The 22,981-nt window shown below is 34.7% G+C and overlaps 1 protein-coding gene across 1 annotated transcript in view; it reads right to left on the minus strand.

The window, feature by feature from the left end:
• Nucleotides 1-22,981, minus strand: part of LRPPRC (leucine-rich pentatricopeptide repeat containing) — a 79,403-nt gene that overhangs the window by 48,420 nt on the left and 8,002 nt on the right. The window contains exons 9-21 of the mRNA XM_009700206.1: nucleotides 22,760-22,865; nucleotides 22,571-22,678; nucleotides 16,591-16,709; nucleotides 15,859-15,952; nucleotides 12,615-12,684; nucleotides 9,470-9,497; nucleotides 7,132-7,189; nucleotides 5,885-5,991; nucleotides 5,594-5,671; nucleotides 5,210-5,263; nucleotides 4,386-4,499; nucleotides 3,068-3,198; nucleotides 1,543-1,628 (exon numbers count right to left, since the gene is read on the minus strand). Coding sequence (XP_009698508.1) covers nucleotides 1,543-1,628; nucleotides 3,068-3,198; nucleotides 4,386-4,499; nucleotides 5,210-5,263; nucleotides 5,594-5,671; nucleotides 5,885-5,991; nucleotides 7,132-7,189; nucleotides 9,470-9,497; nucleotides 12,615-12,684; nucleotides 15,859-15,952; nucleotides 16,591-16,709; nucleotides 22,571-22,678; nucleotides 22,760-22,865 — 1,153 coding nt within the window. The remainder of the gene's footprint in view (nucleotides 1-1,542; nucleotides 1,629-3,067; nucleotides 3,199-4,385; nucleotides 4,500-5,209; nucleotides 5,264-5,593; nucleotides 5,672-5,884; nucleotides 5,992-7,131; nucleotides 7,190-9,469; nucleotides 9,498-12,614; nucleotides 12,685-15,858; nucleotides 15,953-16,590; nucleotides 16,710-22,570; nucleotides 22,679-22,759; nucleotides 22,866-22,981) is intronic.

The following is a 22,981-nucleotide window of genomic DNA, read 5'->3' on the forward strand; positions in this document are numbered from 1 at the left end:
CAGGAATGTAAATTCTGGCGTATAATGCCGATTTCAAGTTAATTACTACTTGCATTTCTAAACGAGACTACAATTATAAATCCACAATAGCATGGTTTTATCATTTTGCTGCAACTTTGACTACAAATTATAGATAGGAACTGTGTGCCCACTCTGCACCACATAACCTTGTATAGTCTGCCCTATAGCTGCAAGATTCTACTAAATGGATGCTTTTATCGTTCAATGCTAACATCTGCTAAATCACTCCATTGTTTCTTCAGCAGATGGCTTGTCACGAGGCCAGATAATAAAGATATGTTTACACTGTATATACAGCCAGACTAATGGTCTGATACCGATAGGGCCTGTTTGCTGTGTCGATACTAATTAGCCAAGGAGAGCCAATGAAAGCTTTCTAACAGACTGCATGTTAAAACATTAGGTTCATTAAGCTTCATTAGTAAGGCAGAAACAAACATTTTGGTATACGGAATAAGTGCATTTTTATAATGTTCTTAATTATTGCATAGACAGAATGTTTTGACCACTTTACCTTTGGCTACATTTATAAATTGTTTTATTTTCTGAGGGACATTTATGCTTTTAAAAGCAAGCTAATTTTTCAAACTGCTTTAATGTAGAGGTGGTCATGATCTGATTTATTATGATGTGGAAAACATCAGCTTTGTTTATTATTTTTCTAACCATAAGCTTCATAAAAGACCAAGACAAATTTCAAAGAAAGATCTTACAAGAAAAAAATTACATTAGTTTTACATGCTATTGTATAATGTTTTACATAAAACTACATTTTGTGTCTAGGCTTGGACCACGCTTTTATGGAGTTAAGTCTTCTACAAAATCATAGAACTCTATATTCAGAATTGTCTTTTAAAGTTGATGACAGTCTAGAGTTCTTTTAAAGATCAACCAAATCACGTAAATTACAGAATTATATTAGACTAAATTACAGAAATTAAAGTGCTAATAGCTTAATGCAAACATCTAGAAATACAAAATAGGCCATTTGCAGAACACTCCTTACAAGCCAAAATTTCCAGGCAGTTTGACAGATTGACTCTAAAATTCGGTAACAAACACATAAAAGAATACTAACACAAAAAACATATACTTTATAAAAAGTTAAATTTTTTTTGCAGTACTTGGCTCTTATGAGAAGGTTATGTTTATAGGTTTTACGTTCAGCCTTCAGACCTTCTTAAGCAAAAACAAAGCCATTAGTCTAGGCACATACGCAATTTGTGCCATAAGTCATGATCTTCAAACTCAATCCAAACAGCAATGCTAATAAAAACTAGCTGCAGAAATGCAAAAAGCACTGAGCTGTGCAAATGTAAATGACAAGCTTGCCAATCCATTAAAACTAATGGCCTGCACTGTCCAAGCATCTCTGGTTGAATTCACATGCAAATTTGTATGCAAAATGTTCAAGCACTTTTCAGGACATGATATACCATTAATATCAACTCACATTTTTATTCTTGAGGCAAGATACCTTTATTATATAGCAGAAATAGACAAAGAAAGCAAATGGATTACCTTCTAGTCTACCATGCTTTCCTAAGACTTCTACCAGTGCTACATACTTTCCAGTGTCAAGAGCAACAGGTGAATTCTTAGGGAAGCTAAAAATTAAAACATCAAGAGTTGTATCAACAGAAGTTCACATTTTACAGATTCAGCTTAAAGACTGATTTTTAAAACTACATAACAAAACAACAGCATTGAGAGCTAAAAGTTATCATATTGTAAGTATTAAAGGAAAAATCTGATAGACTTTAAAAGATGCACCATTAAAATGTGATCTTAAAGTATTGTCCACACACCTTCCCAACCCAAAACCCAGAAGCTATATTTTAAAGAGCCAAATGGTTTAACTAATTATTTAGTAGTTATTGCATAAAATAGGGTATTTCCCAGAAGCCTGGGAAGAAAACTCAGTCCACATGGCTGGGGAAGGGGTATATTCTTTTCGATAAAACTTCACCTATAGTAACAAGTTAAAAGCTACTACTACTTTGAAGTTTTTGCTATGTTTGTGTTTTCTTTCTTCTGGAAGTTTTGAAATTAATTCCTTCTCTGTTGTTTCTTTTTTCAACAACTCAAAGAGCCACTTCTTACCAATATTATGCTACACCTGAGACAGACCAGTGAGTATGTGCTACTGCAGTGAAGCTCCGCTAGAAGACTCAATTTTACTTCATGCAAGCTCACTATGGGGATTGTTTGAGAGTGGTAGTACAGGCAAAGCCAATACACTACCGCTATCTGCAGAGTGGCAGATTTCTGGGATATTGATAGCTCAATCATTTCACATAATTTCAAACACTAGCAAGGTGTAATGAGCACCTGACTGCTAACCTACTGTAAAACTAAAGTAAATACTTTATGAGAGCATACAAGAGAGAGAACCTGAAAGTAACACATAACTTGTTCTATATTCACTGTAACATCAGACTAAAAGGAGGCTTTCAAGGGAAAAAGGGAAAAGGCAAATAGAAAGACGATCTGTAAGAATTTCTTCTGGGAAAAGTCATGCATAGCATGTTTTAGCAGGGAGCTGATTTTTACAGCCAAGATACAAAGCTCTGAGAATAAAAATTTAAAGTAGAATGCTTGTTGACAGTCTTAAAATAATGTCACTCAGAAATACTGCTATTCTAAAGACAATATAGGTTCACAATATTCTAAACACATTCTAGGTGCTTTCTAACACACAATATAGGTACTTTTTTTCCCCTAAAATTAAGCCAAACTTCAATTTAGACACTATGTATGTTTAAAATAAAATAAAAAACAGATCCCTCCTAGCAATTTGCCTTTTTTTTTAAAAAAAAAAAAGCTAATTACTGACCATATAAAGTAGCTGCTTCTGACATTCAATCATACAAAGCAAATTTTTTGTTTCAAAAAACCACACCCGTGACTGTTTTAAATGCACATACGTTGGTGGGGAAAACTAATTAAAAATGGATGAGGGGGTTAATACTCAACCTACTTAATTCAACAAGGTCTGTGTATCAGCATAAATCCCTGTGACATGTTTCAGTGCCGGTGTACTTACACTTTTTCTTTCAGGTTCATTGCCTCTTCTACATTATCATGTCGACAGCACAAATTTATTAAGGCTGCATAGCCACCGACAACCATGTCCGGTTCGTATTTGGCTTTCACTTCAAGGGCTTTTTGCATATTCTAAAAAAGGAACAAAGCAAAGATATGAACTAGAGAAAAAGTCAATATGACATTATGATTCTTATATGTTCAGTGTGCAGTTACTTTTAGTAGTATAAGATCATATTTGAAAGTACAGTGCTGTAATGCTTTAGTAAATTTTAAGAGTGAAAGTTATTTTGCAGAAATTAATATTTTTCTAGACACCTTTTAGATTAACTTGAGTGGAGATTTTAAAATAAATTTTCTTGCCTTATATTTCTGGCATGTTTTAATGTAAGACTTTTTTTTTTAATCCAGACAGACACCATAAACATGATCAACCCAAAGTCTAAAATAGTTCTTATTTATATGGAATTCATAACAATTTTCACCTGGTACACTGCCAAACACATAACAAAACTACTTTCTAAAGAATAAGAAGCTACTTAATGATCCCATAGAAAGCTTATTTTTTATACATTCCTATTCATACATTTGACCATTTTGAACTTACAATGGTGTTTGCTTCTACTCTTATTTCATATGCAAAATTGTAGATACAGACAGATGAGAATCACTCTTTCTAAACTGCATTCTTAGCAACAGAGAATATTGTGCTATCATCTGCACACTGTTACTGTTCCTATACATATACAGCTTTATAGGCAGGATCATACTGAACAAGACACTGAATAAAAGTGTGGTGATACCCCACAAATTACAGACACACACTAAATGAATGTAAACTACAGCTGGACGCCTGCCGAACGAAGGCAAGAGACCCTTTATCTCAGAAGAGCTTTCCTCCTGCAGGAAAATGGAATTTCAATCCCTGCATTAACAACCTAGTAATATTTGAATTGCAAATGACTACTGCATGTATCAGTTGCTTGACAATCTAGATATAAGAGACCGGAGCCATGGCTTGAAAGGACATTTGGCATGTATGATAAACCTATCACAGCTGTTACTATCATTCACTTTGCAGATTATTGTAAACAAACTTCAGCAACCCCAAAACATGCCATTCAAGGTGTTGCTGAAATTAGTTAACCTTTTGATTTAATTGCTTTTTGCACTTATGTTTGATTTATAAGCATCAAACCATGAAATCTCAAGCACTGCACTTGTCTTTGCTTAACTATGTCTTTCCATAATACAGTCATTTATGTCCCTTTAAAAATATAGCTATGTGTTTCCAATTATCTCTGCATTGCTTAAGATACCTCTTCTTCACAAAGAGCATGTATGAGTTGTTTCAAGACATCTGTAATAGGCTGGTTTTCAGCTTTTCGGTTTTCTAGTTTCTTCTCCAAAGCAGACACGTCAGATTTAGCACTCTAAATGGAGGCAACAGAAAGAATGTCAATTGCAAAAACACCCTTCTCTGAACAACTTGTCGGATCACTTTTATTAAAGACAGACAAAATAATCCTCTTCTTTCATACTCTAAGAAAATTTTTAATCATTTAAGGTGCTTTTGTCTGTTTAAATAGTACATACTAATTGAAGATTTGAGTCAGAATGCAGTTAAAAAAGCGTTAAATAGCATATCTACAAAGGTCAAAATTACTATTTCTCTCATACTCAGTTCTTTGTGTTCAGGGAAGTAGGGAATAGAAGCCTGTTTCTTTTTCCATCCTCACTCTGCTCAGATCAGAGATGTAAAAACTTGACACTCCGCCATTAGAAGCAGTATGGATTTATATGGTTCCTGCCACTCAAGTGGATCACTGTAATTTGCAAGCATGAATTAAGCCTCACACCACCACTGTTAACCAACTACAACTTTCAAAAAGTATTTACCAGACAGGGAAACTGAGGCATGAAACCTCAGACAACTCCAAGGTCAAGTATCAGGTCTATGTGAAAATCTGGATAGCCTTCACTCCAAATCTGGAAAGTAACCTCTGAACTTCAAATGGTAGATTTAAATAACGTTAATATACTTCCATGATCTGAAAGCCAGTGATTACGCTTCATCTAAACCCCGTATCTAAACATTATTATTACAGTAAGAACAAGCATAGCTATCTGTGAATTTACTTACTTCTGGAATGTTGCCTGTAGAGAGGGATTTTTTATGAGACAGTAACCTTGCGTCCTAAAATGTAGTAAGACAAAGATATCACTAATCCCCCCCAAAAAAGTTCAATGTCTAAGTAAGCATATCATGCTAAAAATGCTCAAGTTAATTATATAATTGCAATGTTAAAAAAAGCTGTATTCTGCAGCATTATTACATTGACTTGAAAAAGCACTTATTAAATGTATCCCTTTCACACATGAAATGAAAACAGCTTCAAGAGTGAAAAATCATAGAAAGGTGAAAAGGCTTACATATAATCACTGCATAAAGGTATTTTGCAAAGGAGAATATATTCACAGAGTACAGATTTTTTAGCTTCAAAGTAATTGCTATAGAACCACAGACCTTAATTAATTCAGGAACTTGAGAGGAGTCCAGCAGTCTGCAAATGCCGCTGTAGTGGGTTGTAGGGATAACTATATTCTGTACCAAGAGGTGGGGAAAAAAATTATATGAGTTTTGAAACACAACCAAACTGAAATTTGTCTAACAGAAATTATGTCAGATGTAATTCAAGTCTCCAGCTCTTGCATGTCATTGAGAAGTGGTCTGGTTGTACTTAAAAGCAGCAATTTCAAATCTAATAGATACATGTCAGGCAGGACAGGCATTATGTAGCAAAAAATGAAATGGTACCATCTTCTTCAGCTGATGGAAGTATTGTCTCAAACGCTCCTCCTTGGCCTGTACCTCTGAGTCACTCATGCTGTCAATCAAGTGATAAAGAAAATAGCCAACAGCTTCTGTGGAAAAAAACAAGAGAAAGCATTCCACTAAAATTACCGAGACTGTCATGTTATCAAGATTAATTTATAAGAAATCATTTTGGTGTGAGATGTCACCCTGATGAGAGGCTCTGAAATGGCAACAATGATCACTGAGGCATAGAGATTATGTGGTTTGGGAGCACATATCTAACTGGTGAGTGAAAGGAATATTAATTATTTTCAGACCTAGTGACAGCTTTTCAGTACAGAATCTTACTTCAATCTATTTTTTCCACTACTGTGTGACAGAAGTGGTACTGCCCAAGGCCTTCCCCCCCTTTCCTGCCCACTACCCCAAATAGTTGCCACAAATATTTTGTCATTGCTCAAAAGAAAAAACAGATTTCCAACACTTTGCATATTTATTCTGTACATTTTACCCATTATATTCCATTAGCAAGCTACATTAAGTATGGTAATACTAATATAAAAACATAAAAAACATTTTAACCATGAGATCAACTAATACTGAAGAAGCTGCCTATTAGCCAATGAAAATCAAGATTAACAGATTTTAGCAAATAGTGCTAAGTTTCTTATCTATGCAAGTATAAAAATATGGGGTCCTGTAGCCAAGAATAGGAAGAGCATCAGTTATTGTCTTCTCAAAGGTTAGCTTTCCCCATGCCCCCTTGCCCCTCCAGCCCTGACAGGAGGAAAAGAGAAACTCAGTTTTTTTAAAAACAAGATTATACAAAAAAAGTATACCTATTTCAAAGCAGAAGATTTGGGATGTTAAGTACCATTTTGCTTCACAAAATCAGAAGAGCTACTAAAACTAAAACTAGGTTGAAAGACTGTTCTTTAATTTTTTATTTTTTTTTTTTAAGTATTTAAGCACTGGTACTGTGCTCATTCTAAATCTCTATTTTGGTCAATAAATTTAGAAAAATAAATCGTTATCAGCAAGATTTGTTTATAATTCTAAAAAAAAAGATCTCATGGATTTCACAAAATATGCTCTGATTATTCGAATCAGGATTTTACCCAACATGTTTTCAAATTTCACTTTCAAAAAGAAGCAATCAGTGTTTACTGTTGTAATCCCTCAAACCCATCATTACACAGAAGAACGGATTTGTGGATAAGTTACAATCATAGAAATTGAAACTCTACCAGTTGGTCCTGGAGGCGTCAGGCAATAACGTTCATCCTTGTACAACTGTTCTGTTATCTGGTAAGACAGAATAATCGTACATTGCAGCCAAAAGAAGCAAGCAAGGACAAATAGTATCTGAAATTGAATTCTCAAAATAATAAAGCATTTCTCTGTTAAAGTATTATTCTTTACCACATCATAGTAATTCCCTAAGAAATACAAAGAAATTTTTTTTGTAAATAATAGGTTTTTCTTGAAAAAGTATTGCAAACAGAAATGCTTTCTGAGGTATGGCAGTAAGACAGACACTTCAGTATTCTGTTTATGAATCATTCTACAGAAAGTTAGCTATGGTAAGACATTGCTTAAAGCAAATGTTAACCAGTGTCGCTCCTGAAGATGCTACAATTATGTTCCAATTTACCGAAAGGCTGAAATTGGCCCATAAAGCTTTTTTTTTTTTTTGAAAGAGCAAATACATAAAGAAAACAGAGGAACACGATTTATCTTGCTCTGCTAGATTCAAAACAACTACTGCAGTTGTTGTAAATAAGTGCAATTTTGAATGACAAAATATGCATCCATAAAATCTGCATTTGACTAAATTTAGCACACGTTCCACGAGTTGTACAAACTGAAGGAATACGTAGACTTCATCAGAGGAAAAGTAGCATTTACCCAAAAGCCCCCACATCCTACCTACATATACTTTAACCTAAACTACATCACTTGAAAAATTTGACTGTTCTTAAGGAAATTCCATCATCTTTAGTTAAAAACTGAGAGTGTTTAAAGAATTTTGCTTTATCTGCCATGATTCTAGATGCAATCTCAAAGAAATTAGAAGGAGATGCATTCCCACTGTCAAAGTGCTGTGTTTTAAGTACTGACAAAAGAAAGGAACCCTCATCTTCAATTGTTAATGAAAATTGATAGAGCCAGGAAATACCAAATGTGCAATGGAATACTGTATCTACCACTTCTCATTCCACCAACACCACAGACATTGTGCACAGTTAAACTATGGCTTTCTTCTGTCCTTTTCCCCTCGTCCTCCTATGGCAAATCAACACATACTACAATGAAATCCAAGGAAGTCATGGTAACAGTTCTCTTTCAGAATCAAATCTCAGAGAATACCAAAAAGGATGGATTACAGAAAAAAACCAAATGTGTGATATTATTTCTAATGCTAAGTATCTACCTATTTCCGAAGTTAAAATTTCTTATTTTGGAAGGCTAATACACATATTTACTCACAAATTTAGCAAAAATAACAAAATATATCTTTCTTCCATTGTGGAGAACAGCAGAAGTAACTCTAGATACTACTTTATGTGCAGACCACCATTACCTTCAGTCCTCTGACTGTCCTTCAAAATTAATTTCATAATGGGAATAATAAGAGATTCCCTTTTTTCCCCTCTCTGCCTTGTCTTTTTATTTTTTAAATACAAAAAAGGAAAGATAGAAGCAAAGGACAAAAACATCCTCTCACTATAATCCTCATACAACAGAAAACAGTAGTAAAATACAAAAAAACCTGCACCTACCAAACTGTACCTGATTTATATAAATAATTAGTGACTTTCCAAATTACAATTTCCATTTCATTTCAAAGTTTCTTTGCAAAATCTGAAATATACTGCAAGTCATGTACTAGTTTATTAATCAGGAGGTACAGTATTGAAGAAAAAAGACAAAAAGCACAGTGCATCCCTTCCCAAATTCTATAACCACATCCCAGGCAGTATCTCTGTCAACATCTGCTCTATTCTAGTGCTTCACAAAATTTATTGACCAAGTTATATCGCAATGTCTTTCTAATGTGGCCCATACCAGGGAGGGCAAGATGATCAGTCATTTCCCCTTGACTTCATCCAGGTGATTTCTTTTATCCGGCTTTGCCTTCAATGTTTTAAGTTATATGACAGAAACTTTAAAATTCTAATTGTGCCTTACTATTTTATTAGTGCTAGTGCGAGGATAGGAAGAAATTTTAGGGAAGGCGGGAAAGGGAATTAAACAATGTCAGATTGCACAACCATGGCAGACTTTGTTCCAGAAGCTACAACTATATACCACCTTCAGCTATAACAACATTGATCTAGAAGTTGGAGTAGCATTAGCTACACTACGTGGTAACAACACATTTGATTTTTCACAGTTACACTTAACTGTCCAATTTGAAAACTCAATTTCGTACACTGTACAATTTGCAACTGACAAAAGTCTTGCTCAAATTAATCAGGTCTACAATTATCAGGTTTAAGATTCAAATTTACAGTAACGCATCATAAACATCCAGTGCCTAAAGAACTTGATTTTATTTGCTGCATTATTATCTCCACTTACCTTGCTCCAAAGATGCACATCATTTGACCTGAAGAGGGCAGCAAAGGATAACAAATTAAAAGCAACAAAATGATTTTACTCTTGTACCTTTTTTTAAAAAGACAGATGATTAACACTGAGGATCTTACTAAATTATCTAAATAAAATTAAAATACTATAATTGCCATATATTGTTTAAACCAACTTTGTACAGAATAAGTATTGTACTTCTTACTATACTGCATATAGTCATAGTTTCTGCTACAGAACTTAAAATAATACAGCAATCCAAACAGGTAACTGAGACTAGAAAGAATATATTTTAGATTTATTTTTAGTTCAATCTTTCAACATGTCCTAATTGTACTTTTTGTTTCATACTTCATTCTATTTAGCATTTCAAGAAAATAAGCTTCACTCAAACAAGTCGCACTTTACATAGCAAACACTCGATATGTGGAATTTGCTAGAGCAAAAATCTAGACTCCTGTGGATTAAAATTAGATTTTTAGTATAGACAGATAACTACAGGCAGCTATAAATGCATTTATATCATGCAAAAAAGAAAGCAATCAAATCTCTTACTTAAGGTATAATGTTTATTATAGTGAGACAAATAGATAATATTTTTTAAAAGGGAAAGCAAAACACAGAAGAACTCTAATTTCTCCCCTCATTGAACAGGACAGAACTTGATGGAGAGCACTTCTCTGTACATCATCAGGTTACAACCAAAGAGCAAATATTAACCAGTTCACTAAAGCATAAAAAAAAAAATCTGACATATTCCTATAATTTGTAGAACATCAACACTCTTGTTAGAAGCTCTAACATTTTGACAACTATAAAGCAGCATTAAGCTAGACAAGGCTAAGAGAACAAAAACTTACGACCTTATTTTATCCTCCTATAATTCTCATAAGGGCAAAATAAGATGCCAGTCTGAACAGCTGCATAGAAACTTCAAAGCATTCACAGAAGTTTAGGATTTTATTTAGGAGGTTCAAGCCTATGAAACGTTTATTCTTTCGTGCAACTGGCACTTGTATTTGAAAATGAGTCAAATGCAGGTCCACACAGGGGGCGGGTGGGAAGCTATCTGTGCGGTTAGTTAAGCTTTCTTGGGTGAACTCACTCCACCACTGACAGCATGACAACGAACTGCAGATATCAAATGCATCAATTTCCTAAAGTACTTGACTCTGAAATAGTAATGGTACATCAAGCAGATAGAATGGGAATACTTCGAAGCAGTTACCAGAGGAGAGCAGCTTCAACAGAAGTCTGCCACAGACATTGTTCATGAGTCCCTAGTGTCCATACTCTGTACTTTTGTATGCCAGTCCTAAACTCTGCTCATTTGAACATTTGAGACCTATTAGGTCATAAAATTTTCCTGTAGTCTTTACAACAGGTATAAACAATTCTTTTCTTCTATCCTGTCATACCCTTAAGCTTCATTTTCAGGCTGTTCTAGCCATTAAGTTTAAAATAGAAAAGGAAACACAAATTGGTACACTTTCAGAAACAATATAAGGGTGAAATTTGGGCACAGCCAACGTTGTACATAGCTTCTGAAGGCAGGTAGCAATAAAGGCAGACAGGAGACATTAATATTAAAGAAAAAAAAACCCCACAACTTATGCCACATAAGTGGCAAGAACAGGGGGGAAACAGTAAGCTGAAGTAAAAAAAACAAACAAAAAACCTCCCCAAAAACCCCACACAAACAAAAAAACCACCAAAACCCAACACCATCAACCCCCCCATCTTAATTTCCCTCAGAATTCCGAGATTTTAGCCCAAATGTCCAATAACTATTGAAATCACAACAGTAGTAACTGTTCCACTGCTGAGGAGAGTAACTTTCACTTAAGGAGAGTATGATTCTTCAGCAGCTAGTTTTCACAATACGAGTTAATAACATTTTAAAGATACTTTAAATCACACTGAACACCTGCACCTTGCCAGTGGTAGGGGTATTTCATGCTAGCATTGGCTGTGTGTGCTAAACATTGGTATGGGTTCCTTTCTAGTGCAAGTCCTAATTCAGTTGAACATTTATCTATACTTACAGAGAGAAAATGTGTTTCAAAAATCCGTTACTTTAATTAATACATCTGAAACAGATGATTCTGGGGCTAACTACTAAAAGGAATAGTAAAACACCTCTATTGAATCTAAAACATTATTTCACTTACCCCCTGGATATCAAGGTCAGCTAGGGCCTAGTTAATAACCCAATTTGAACACTGGTTTGCTTTTTCTCCTCTTTTTCCCATGGTAGAGCAGGATCAGCTAGACAGAACTTCCAATTTACTAGGAAACTATTGTGGTGATATTCACCTGGCACGTTTTACTAAGCTAAACACAGTTATATCTCATAGCCATTACAAAATTTTAGGAAATAACTTAGTCAACAAATCAGCCTCCAGACTCTGCTCCTGAGTAATATTAAATGACCTCTCTGGTTCCCAGTGGTGTAGGCATGCTGCAAAAAAAAAAAAAAATCACTCTGTCCTAAATGTTTGACTGGGGCAAGTAGTGAATGATAGAAATGCTTGTTAATTCACATATACTTGCATATCCTCAAGACAATCCTGCAAGTTACCCTCCTTGCAAAATGGGACCATATGGCTGTGAATACAAAGACATGGTAATGTAGCACAATACTAGGTGTTAAACGTGAGTGTTCAAGAGTCCTGTTAACCTAGAGAGCACAGAAAATCAGATGTAGTAAAATACGCCTGGCTCCTATTGGTATTTTGTCTTCGTTAAGCACCTGTTTACTTTAATGGTTAATAGTGATAATTTTTAGGGAAATCTTACATTAGCATAGCAGTTTATAAACAAAAAAGTGAATAAAGAGAAAACCTCGAATGTTTACTACCCTGAGAAGTTTATATACTGTCAAATATCACAGAATGAACAAGAACAGTGAAGATCTTTTTAATCTGCTATATGTAATACGTCAAAGGCATGCTCATATACAGCAGAGGCAAGGAAACCAGGGAGAGCAAAGAGGAACAAAGATATCCCTCACAACTGCTACACCTGGAACCCTATTTTTAAATCTCCAAACATGGAGTCGAGGGGGAAAGACTGTGCAGACTTGTGCTCAACAAGGGGGGACAGGGGGGAAAGGGTATTCATATAGCAACCTTACCTTTTAAAACCCAGAATGAGGCTGTTTCTAAACTGACGAGTATCAATAGGAGGTGTGCTTGCTGAAGACACTGTAAATTAAAGAAATGTTTCTAAATAGTCATTGTAAACAATCTCTGAACTGCAACAACTCAGTAGGTCGTGTAAATACAGTGTCATTAGAAGAACTATTTCGCTAGTTTATTACATGCTGACAAACACTTGTAAATCACAATTTCAAATACCAGGGTATTTGAAACAGTCCTGGTTTTATCAGCTCTAAATCTGCTCCATTTCAAAAGGGATCAAATATTCTAAGAGAGAGTTTTTTCCCATCTTCATTGCCTTTAATGTCAATAGTTAATACATTAGTCTTTTATACAAATTAGTAATTGGAGTAGGTATCTTATCTGTAAAAAAGTACATGACATAAGAAAATATTATGTTCCAAAAAGCAAAACAAAACCCCAATAATCCTGATCAAGAAAACCTGAGATATTAGTGCTGGAACAAAAAGAGCTAAATGGTTTGCTAACTGTTTCAGATCGAATACCTGCCTTAAAACAGGCTTTAAAATTTTGCCTTCTATTTTTGTAAATTAAAACAAACAATAATAACACTTTCCTAGGTCTTTGCTTCTGCTGGTGTAAATTGCCTGACAAGAAAGAAAAAGTAGTTCCATATAAATTGCTACCCACTAAATTAAGTTAAACATAAAGGGAATAAAGAGAAAGATACACAGTTCTAAATGTTTGTATTTACAATACTTGTTGAACACAAAGGAAACGGTAAAATTACTTAAAACTAGATGCCCTGAGAGGTCATTTACAGTTATGTCCTATGTCCTCATCTTTACATCATTCCTGAGCTAAATATTCCAAATCATTCTACCTTCTTCCTCTAGAATTGCTGTCCCTAATTCTATCATCATAGTCCAGCAAAGAAAAAAATATGGTAGTAGATGCATTTAAGTCCTGTATGAAGTTATTATCATCTGACTTCACTGTCACAATAGATTCACACCCTGTACAAACCTGAATGCACCGGGCCCTTTCAGCAAGGGCTGCAATACAGTATATGGTAGAAGAGAACGGAAATAAAAACACCAGTTCTACAAGAACTTGGAAAATAAAAGGCAGAAACAACATGCTAAAATCAGTCCTTAGTCTAACTTCAGGCATTTAGAAAATTAAAAGTTTCAAATGTTGGAACATTTATTTTAGTTTGAGAATCTCAGGTAAAGTTGGTTTCAAGAAACCCTCAATACAAATCCTCCTCCAGTGGTATATTAAACTTTTCGCTCCTAAAAAGATGAGCAGAAAAGCATCTTAGTATGCTCAGCTGCTGCTGACAATCAGCAACCTGGTTTCCTTAGCAACAAACAAGTCTGAGAAAATCAAGGGGCTGACAATGAAGTGGAATGGAACGGCATGATAAAGGGAAAAAGCAGCTCTCATGTATGCCGCCTTATGCGCCCAGATTCCTCAGCTCATGCTTCGTAGTTTTCATCTTGTCAGTAGCAGAAGTCTATACATTATAAGGCATGAGAAGCTGAATCAATACACCTAGATAGGAACCAGTATTAATAACCAACTTCGCCTCCCTCGACTACACTGATGAAACAATCTTGAACTATTTTCCACACTTCATCTATTTCTTCCTCTTTGTAATACTGCAAAAAGAGCCAAGTCAAAAAAAAAAAAATAAATCAGCTGTTTAATATCTGTGCCTTATCATTACATAGGTGCTAATTAGATTTACTAGCATTCATTTCAGCTTGGTAAACTATTTACAGGAGTACCTTCTTTTAAAGCCCAAGTTCAAAAGAAATTTTGTACATCTCCGTGAATTATTAACCCTAGTCTTTGTAAACAGAAATATCACTACAAGATTTAAATTCAATACACAGATAACAGCTAAATAATACACTATGCAAGACTAATTTCATGACAGCAAGACAGAATACAGCCTACTATATGTACTTATATCATACTTTTGGGATCATATACATTTACCATATACCAGGCACACATGTATTTGTGCCTTAACACATTGAAACCTGACTATTCCAATTAACCAAAATGTGCAGGGGTGGGTCTACTTTTTCATGTAGGCAAAAAAAAAACCTATTTCACTTTCCATACGAGATTCCATTGTTCCTAATAAATAGTCACCTTTTCAAAAAAATTACAAATTTATTTTAGGTACTTGATTTTCATGGTTAATTTTTTTTTTTTAATAAGAACAAAGAAAATAATGGCAGAATGTAAGGTAAATCTTAAAGATTCACTAAATGATAAATCTCCTAACACAAAAACTAAATCATTGGTTAGTAACTACACATTTAATTTTCTGATTTTCAACACAATAGCTTCCCAGGATCATGGTGTATACACTACATATTTTTATATTTGTTAAATAAAATATTAATTACAATTGCAGCAAAAGACCGCTTAAGCTTTCCCCTGAACCTTGGACACATAAAACTGTTGTTTAAAAAAAGAGATCTTTCTGCATCAGATTTAGTCCAAATTTAGGTGTTTTATTGTCTCAGTATACTAGGAAAATAAAAATTTATTTGTTTTAAATTTTGAAGAGAAACATATATTCCTACTTAACCAAGCAAATCATCCCATCCCATACATTCAATGATGTATATAAACTTTCGCAAGCACTGAGCATCAGAACAGTCTTTGGAGAAAACCCTGTTACAACTCGACTACCTAATTAATCCATGAAATTCATACACATAACTTCCATGATCAATAGATCAGCAGAGCACCCTCGGGTTAACGCCAATGCCCATCAGTTCTTTAAAGTTGGTTCTTTCATTAATAATTCTGTAGCACTTCAGAGACATACTGTTAGACTAGCATCCTGTTGTAACTGATGCTGCAGACAATCCCCGCATCAACAACTTCACAGTTATTGTACAAGGCAAATTGTTTCCTTAAGCCCTCTAAGTACAAGAGGATCACAATCCTATCACATATTTGTAGGTATCTTATCTGTAAATCTTACGGCCAGGTTCAATAATGAAAAAAAAAAAAAAAAAAAAAGAATTTAACCATGGTATGTTGTCCAGAATTGGTAGTTTCAAACAGCCTGACATCTCACCATACAGGACCTCACATAATAAAAGATCTGCTCAAGTTTCCCCACATATCTTTAAACCTCAATATATTAATAAAAGTAAATCTCTTCGCCTACAACCAATCAACAGTACCACCAAGTACATTGTAACATGCAACATGAAAAATACTTACATAGAGAAAGAACATTGTTCAGTCTTCCATGGGATGCTTCATATCTTATTTCTGCTACAGACAGTCCAACAGTTTCAAACAGGCAGTCATTTTTCTAGAGATAAAGCAATCAATCATTAGAAGTACACACAGAGAGGACCTTCTGATACTTCGTATTTTTAAACGTTTCCTTCCCAAAGGACATTGGTATTCTTGTATTGATTGCTGTTGAGAACATAGAAGGTGCTCTACGGAAGTCTACATGGCTAACCAGATAAGTTGCTACTGATCAAAAATTACACAGTGTTTGTAATAAAATCAATTGCAAGAGACAGAGTTACCAAAGGCAGAAAGAGTGGGACAGTTAAACTTAGTACGCAATTCTGAATTATTTAGCAAGTTTAAAAAAAAAAAAAAGAATCACCAGAAACAATTGTAATACTTCTAATCTCCAGTAAAAAAAGGACATCATTCATTTATTTAGTTGTCTACTTCAGGAAACAGAAAGCTAGTAAGTCTTGAGCAAAATATTCTGGTTAGCTCTATAAAGGAGAAAGAAAAGCATCAGGAGAAAGGCAGGGTAAACAAACCATCAGTGCAAGGACTGTTTCAAAAGTAATCTCAATATTCAGAACAGGCTTCATCAGACAAAGTTCATGTTTAGAGCACTACTGGGACCTAAAGCTTTCACAGGAAACACAGAAAAACAAGCCATGCAATAGTCATTTCTATGAATTCTAAATGTAAGCTCACCTTCATCTGGGCACGGGCAGTTTCACTATCAGCAAAATTTTTAAAAACATAGTCTGTGTATGTTTCTGTATCAAGTTCCACCCCCAACTCGTGCATCACTTTGAGGACCTCAAAGATACCTATAAAGGCAAAATTGGTAAGGCTAAGCATTTCAGAAAAATGAAAACTTGAGACTCAACTTTTAAAAATAAATGCTTCTTTTCCAAAAAAGGACTTGTCTCCTCAATTTCCTTCCTTGAAATCACCATGCAAAATCCTGCATTTTTATTTTAGGTGTTAATCAAGTTCTTAATTGTGAAACTTAAAATACATTTACTAAACTTCCCGTTTTGTGCGGTACTATCAAACACATGGCTTGTTTGGAAATTGCTAGTATACAAAGTTATTTTCTAACACAGTGAATATATGACAGTTAGTCATGTCTGCAAAACATCTTTCAGAGCTATATATCAGAATGTCCATATTATTGTGCATAAAAAGCAAATCTGAAATTTGGTGTAAACTACATAATCAAATTTAAGATACATATGCATTCTTCAATACATAATACATTCTTAGCTTTGTTCCCAGTATTCAACCCTGATTAGCAAGACAAGCTTTCAAGATTCGTCTCTAGCTTTAAAACAAATCATATTTTTGTAAGAAAACAGGTTGATTACTCTATCAACGCATCAACTTCAAACTGGAAATTCAGAGAAAGGTTGGAGTCTCCCAAGCCCCAGTGAAGCCACATTATAAGTTCTACAGGGTTTGGACCAATTCACATAACTAGGCTGTATATTACTACTGTAGACATGCATTTGAAGACAACTGATGCCAAACTTTAACAGGTCAGCAATTAGAGTGTAGGGTTTTGGTTTTTTTCATGCTTTTTAATTGCTCACACTCTTCTGATTTGCAGAAACTTCTTACAGTACCCTAGCTAGGAAACTCTGAAGCCCTGTCAAAACGAATACAGGTATTATCATTTTTTGCTGGTCTAAAAATGCTTTGTCAGTTGCTGCAGGACACCAGTACCAAACAGCATATGTTTTTTTCAACTTGCATTTCATACTTATTACTTTAAAAATGTAAAGTTTCCCAAAGTCCCTGTCTTTGCCCTGGAGTGCCACCTATGGAAAAGTGACACTTCCATGAATATTTTATGCAGTGCACTATGGTGCAAATAATCAAATGTGAATTCCCTTTGAGCACTTGAAAATACATGCAGGCAAGTCACACTAGATTAAAGTCGCATCATCTGTTCGAGTTTGCCTTAAACAAAACTCTGATTTTGGCCCAGAATCTGCAAAAATATGAATAAAGAATTAATTACAGTAAGTCTTTCCTGATACCTTTCAAACTTTGACAGCTAGTTTCTGTTTCATGTTTTCAACTTCCCGGAAAATACATTAAGTTCTCTTATGCTGAAACCTTTTCAAAAATAACTGTATCTGTATTATTAGAAAGCAGTTTGAACACTAAGAACTAGATAACACAGTGAATTAAGGTGTGGTAAACTCAGGAGATTTGAGTTCAAATTTGTACCTAGAACAGAGCAGAAAACAGTCTTGTTAAGCATCCCCATCCCCTAGTAGACATTTGTCACAAATGTCTACTAGGGCACAGTTCCTGAGCAGGAAAGGGCACGTATGAAGATTAGAACCCTGGCACAAGAGTGAGATGCAGATTAAGGAGGAATACCAGTAACCATAATGCATAGAGCCAAATGAATCGCAAACTTAAAAAAATGCTGCCACACATTTCTTCATTTCTAAGATGGCTGATGTACAATTTTTGAGAGGAAGATAAGATTAATGAAAACCAGAGAAGTCTACAGTTTCGCATACATTTTCTATCTCACCGAGAACAGAACTACTTTATTATCACATAAACATCTTCCACAATACAAAGCAATGAAACATTCCCACTTCAATCAAAATACTATAAAATTGCCAAGTACATGCATGAAAAAGGATTTGAACATTATGTGTGTGGACTTTTAGACATGCTTTGCTCCTCATATCGGAAAATACACCAACCTCTTCTCTCTCCCCAAACCAAAGAACAGACTGAAAAAAAGAGGAGAGACAAAAGTGCAGTCACATTTATCTAGAACACTGGTCTCCCAAACTTTTTTGAGAGCATACCCCCAATACATGTGTATTTATTTAGAAATTATATATGTGTACTACTTACTGATATATTATGCACATTAGAAAACATACACAAAAATAGAAAGTAAAAAAAAGAATTAAATAATTGTTTATTTTATTAACAGTCTGCTCACACCCCAATGGATTGCCGTGCACACCCCACTTTGGAGACCACTGAGCCAGAATACTGGATATGACTAAAACCGACAGTAAAGTCTTCCAGCCATATCCCTGCTTGATCAAGAACAAGTTTTTGAGATCTTGGGCTGATATATGTAAGGACTGGAGGAGCTGAGTATCTAAAATCAAATAATTGAGTGAGTGGAAAGAGGACAGAAATAGGGAACAAAACAGCCAAACTTCTGTCACTACTGGAAACAGCACTCAAACACCCCAATAGAACAGATTTCAGCTTAGAATCAGTACATCCAAGAACAAATACAGAAGAAATTAATTACAAGATGATCATAATATTTCTGTGGTAGAGCAGAGCAACTTGATGCTTTTCAAGAAGTGAAAAGTGAGACTTGCATTTCAGTCCACCTTTCATTTCCTAAGTTTCTCACAGTAAGTCATGCCTTCTTCCTAAAGCAGCCCCATCAGAACAGGGGGATTTCTAAGGCAGTTCTGTACAGTTTTACATGTGCAAGGGCAGTAAAATTGGGCTTTAAGCAGTATTCTAAGGAAATAAAAAAATAAAACTCCAGTTCGAAAAGTGAGGTTGCACTCAGGAAAACAATATAATATTTAACATACTTTGGCTGTGCTGTTAATTTCAGAAGCATTCAAAGTTCTTTGCCAGAAAAGTCTGTCTACAGAATAGTACCTCGAACACTTACTTTGTGAAATCACCACCCTTATTCCTCTCTGGACTCACACTCTAATTTCCCTTATTTCCCAAAATAAAAATTCACTAACTATGCTCTGCGTATATAACAGTTCAGTAGAAAACAAAAATGAAATATACAACTGACTTTTAAAAACCGTCTTTAAAAGTAATATGATTATACAAAGGTGAAGGGGAGCTATAAAATATTCAGTAACAAGTATAAGTCAAACACTTCTGCTTATTTGTACTAGGCCCTCCAGTTTTTAGTGTATAATCTGATACACCATGAATCTCAGTGCCAGTAACAGTTTCAAATCCACTGCATATTGATCTTTTAAACCTTGCAAGCATTTTCCCATTCCTAAAAGCCTAACTTAGATAAATACTAATTATCAGCTTATAACAGATGCATATAAGGGCAAGAACGCCCCATCTGAAATTATTTGCCTCTGTAAAATGACTGAAAAGAGTTGTTTGCTATTTCAGAGTGGTTAAGTTCTCTATGGTATATTTAAAAATGGCCTTGCCTAGTTTCATTCCTCTTAGTCACTACTTCACTGCTACTTTTCCTTCAAACTCTAATTCCATAATAGAGAAGTTAGGGAATTTCCTTTGATATCCACTGTCAGCTTTTCTTATAATAAACATTAGATAAACATATAATTAAACATTGCTGCTAGTTATACAATTGTTTGGGTCCTATTATACATACTGATTCAGACATTTGTAGCCTGTAGTTCTAAATAGGTTGTTGCTTATATTCTGTGTTCTTTAATGTTTAGTCCATTGTCTACATCTTATCAGATTTTTAATAGTATTTCCTCAAAGTTCTTTTGCTATTTCCAGCCTTACCTATACCAAGATGCAAAATGACACACATTAGGCTGGCCATTACTACTTTGTAGAGAAAGGAATTATTACCTCATTTTTGGTATGAGATGTGATACAGTGTCTATCTGTACTTTTGTTCACACAGCTCTGTTATTTTTTGCTGCTAAAAAGCACCATTCTGTTCATTTACTATCTGTTGTCACCTTTAGGTTCTCACTGCAGCATTATTTTTTGCTCTATTATTTCTATGAAACAATTTCAGGGTGGGTGGGTTTTTTCCTCCCCTATTTACTTTCCTTCAAGTGTATTGGTTGTACTTTTAGATAGTGGATCTCATTTATTCATTTTTTATTATTAAATTTCAAAAAGTGATTGTGCACTTACACATGGGAAAGAACAAGACAACTTGTTTCACTGCAGCAAAAATAATTCCACTGATTCTTCATTGCAGAAGAAATTGCTTAGGTATCTTCTTACGTATTTTAAGAATTGCAAAATCATTGACTTTTGTAGGTATGCACACAGCAGTAATATTCACACTCAATAATTCAAACTCAGAGACTAAGTACCAGGTTACAAAAACATGTTTGCAAATCCAGAGTATTATCATACAGCCATACAGAAGTTCATGTATCCAACGCTTTTGCAGATAGAAAAAGAAAGGCTCTCTAGAAAAAGGCAAAGAAAGCCACAATGGAGGGTTCCTTCATCAGTTTTCTTCTCAATTTGCTTACATGACTTCCAGCAGGAACTACTAGCCAAAGCATAGTCAATTTCTACAGCAGGAGCCCAAATTAAGGTAACCTCTGATCTTGTCAAAGACCAAAGAGATACGAAAACCTAAGTTTCTCTTGACAATCAGATATTACTTCAGTTTTGGGAGCTAAGTCTAAATCTAAACATACTTCTGACATCTCTTATAACTGTGTTAGTGAGGTGAAATTTTCCATGGAGTAACAGAAAGCATGTTTTTTTAGTAAGCAGCATCCACACAGAGAACTGATTTCAATTTACTTATTTTTGGCAACATTGTACTTCAAGTCAGTCACAAAGGACCCAACTAAAAGAACGTTGCCAGACTTTTAAAATACCATAGAACTTTCAAGCATTTGAAAACCTGGGAGAAGATAAACTTGGGAAGTAGTCTAGAGGGAACAGAGTCTAAGGAGTTAACAAAAACTGAATATTGTTTTCACAAAGGCTTTCTGAAAAAGACTTGAGACATTTTTATAGCCAGAAACAATTAGGGAATACTTGTTTCAGCATTTCTTCCAAACTGGAATGTGACTGTATATTTAAGATAAAATTGCGATATGAAGAGTCTGCTAAAAGCACTTTTTTTTTGTTTGTGCATTTTGTTTGTCACCCAGTGTCACACTAACAACTCTGCATCTCATTCTAAAGCACATTATACTGTGAGATAAGATGAAAAAGACAGTTTTTTGTTTCCCCAAGGGGGAGGTACTTCTGTTAAAAGCATCTTTTTACAATACCATTCTTTCTGAATTACCAATAACGCAAACCAAAGAATTAGATACTGTACTCTAAAATTTAATATTTGTTCAATTCTTATTCATATCCTGCAGACATCCCCATGTGTAACAGGGAAAAGTATGCTAAATGCTTAAATCTACTTAAGAATCCCAAAGATTGAGCATTTCTGTCCTTCAATCAGTATGCTGTCAGGTCAGGCTCACACATTCAGCAACGTAAGTTCTCCTGCAGTTTTTATTATTGTAACAAAGTCAGGTTTGGTTTATCAGGTAGATAATAAGAAGTTGACTTGAAAAAAGGATTGGCTTTGCAGTCCAAGAGAGGTATTATAACATAACCTTACTTTTAAATTCTTCTATCAGATTTCAGTTTCTTCAAGAGTAAACTCTGTAAAAGGTAATAAGCAGCAAAAAGAACCAGTGGAAAGCAAAAAGAATGAATGTGAAGAGTAATTAAACGCGCTCTCACATCTTTCCATGCAAAGGTAGACTATATTTGCACAACTGTACCATCATTAAGTAAGAAGGGAGGTTTTGAAAAGTTTTTCTGAAGGAAAAATTGTTTGCCACAAAGACAGACATGCAGCAAGGTCTTAGTTTACTTTCAAGAGTCTGCTGAATCTCACAGCAATGTTTTAATAAAGATTTGTGCACTAGGTTTGCAATGGAGGAGTACTTATCAGATAACAAACCTTTAAGATTCTTCTCATTCTGGAATCCAACTAGCAGCGGCCAGGAATAGTGAGGTCTGAGTGGCAAGCCTTCCTCTTTCATCATCTTCATCACATCAATGGCCAAGGCTGAAAACATTCCCAACATAATTAAACAGTGACCAAGTACTTTAAATAAGCATATGTAAAATAACTAAAGAAGCAGAGTACCTGATTTGTTGGCCTCCAAAGCGCAACGTAAAATAAATGGTAACGGTGCCGAGTGCATTTTTGCTTCTTTTAACTCATTGCAAAATTGCTTCAGCTTGTTCACAGGCTGCAAAGAATTTCAAAATTATTTTAATATATTTTTCAGTTTCTCAAATTATTAAGAATGTCAGATTCTTCTAATGTTTAGGAAATGGATATTACACATGCCAAACACTATTCCTT

This window comes from Cariama cristata, unplaced genomic scaffold (genome assembly GCF_000690535.1).
Source record: "Cariama cristata isolate BGI_N322 unplaced genomic scaffold, ASM69053v1 scaffold37805, whole genome shotgun sequence".
Taxonomy (NCBI): Eukaryota; Metazoa; Chordata; class Aves; order Cariamiformes; family Cariamidae; genus Cariama; species Cariama cristata.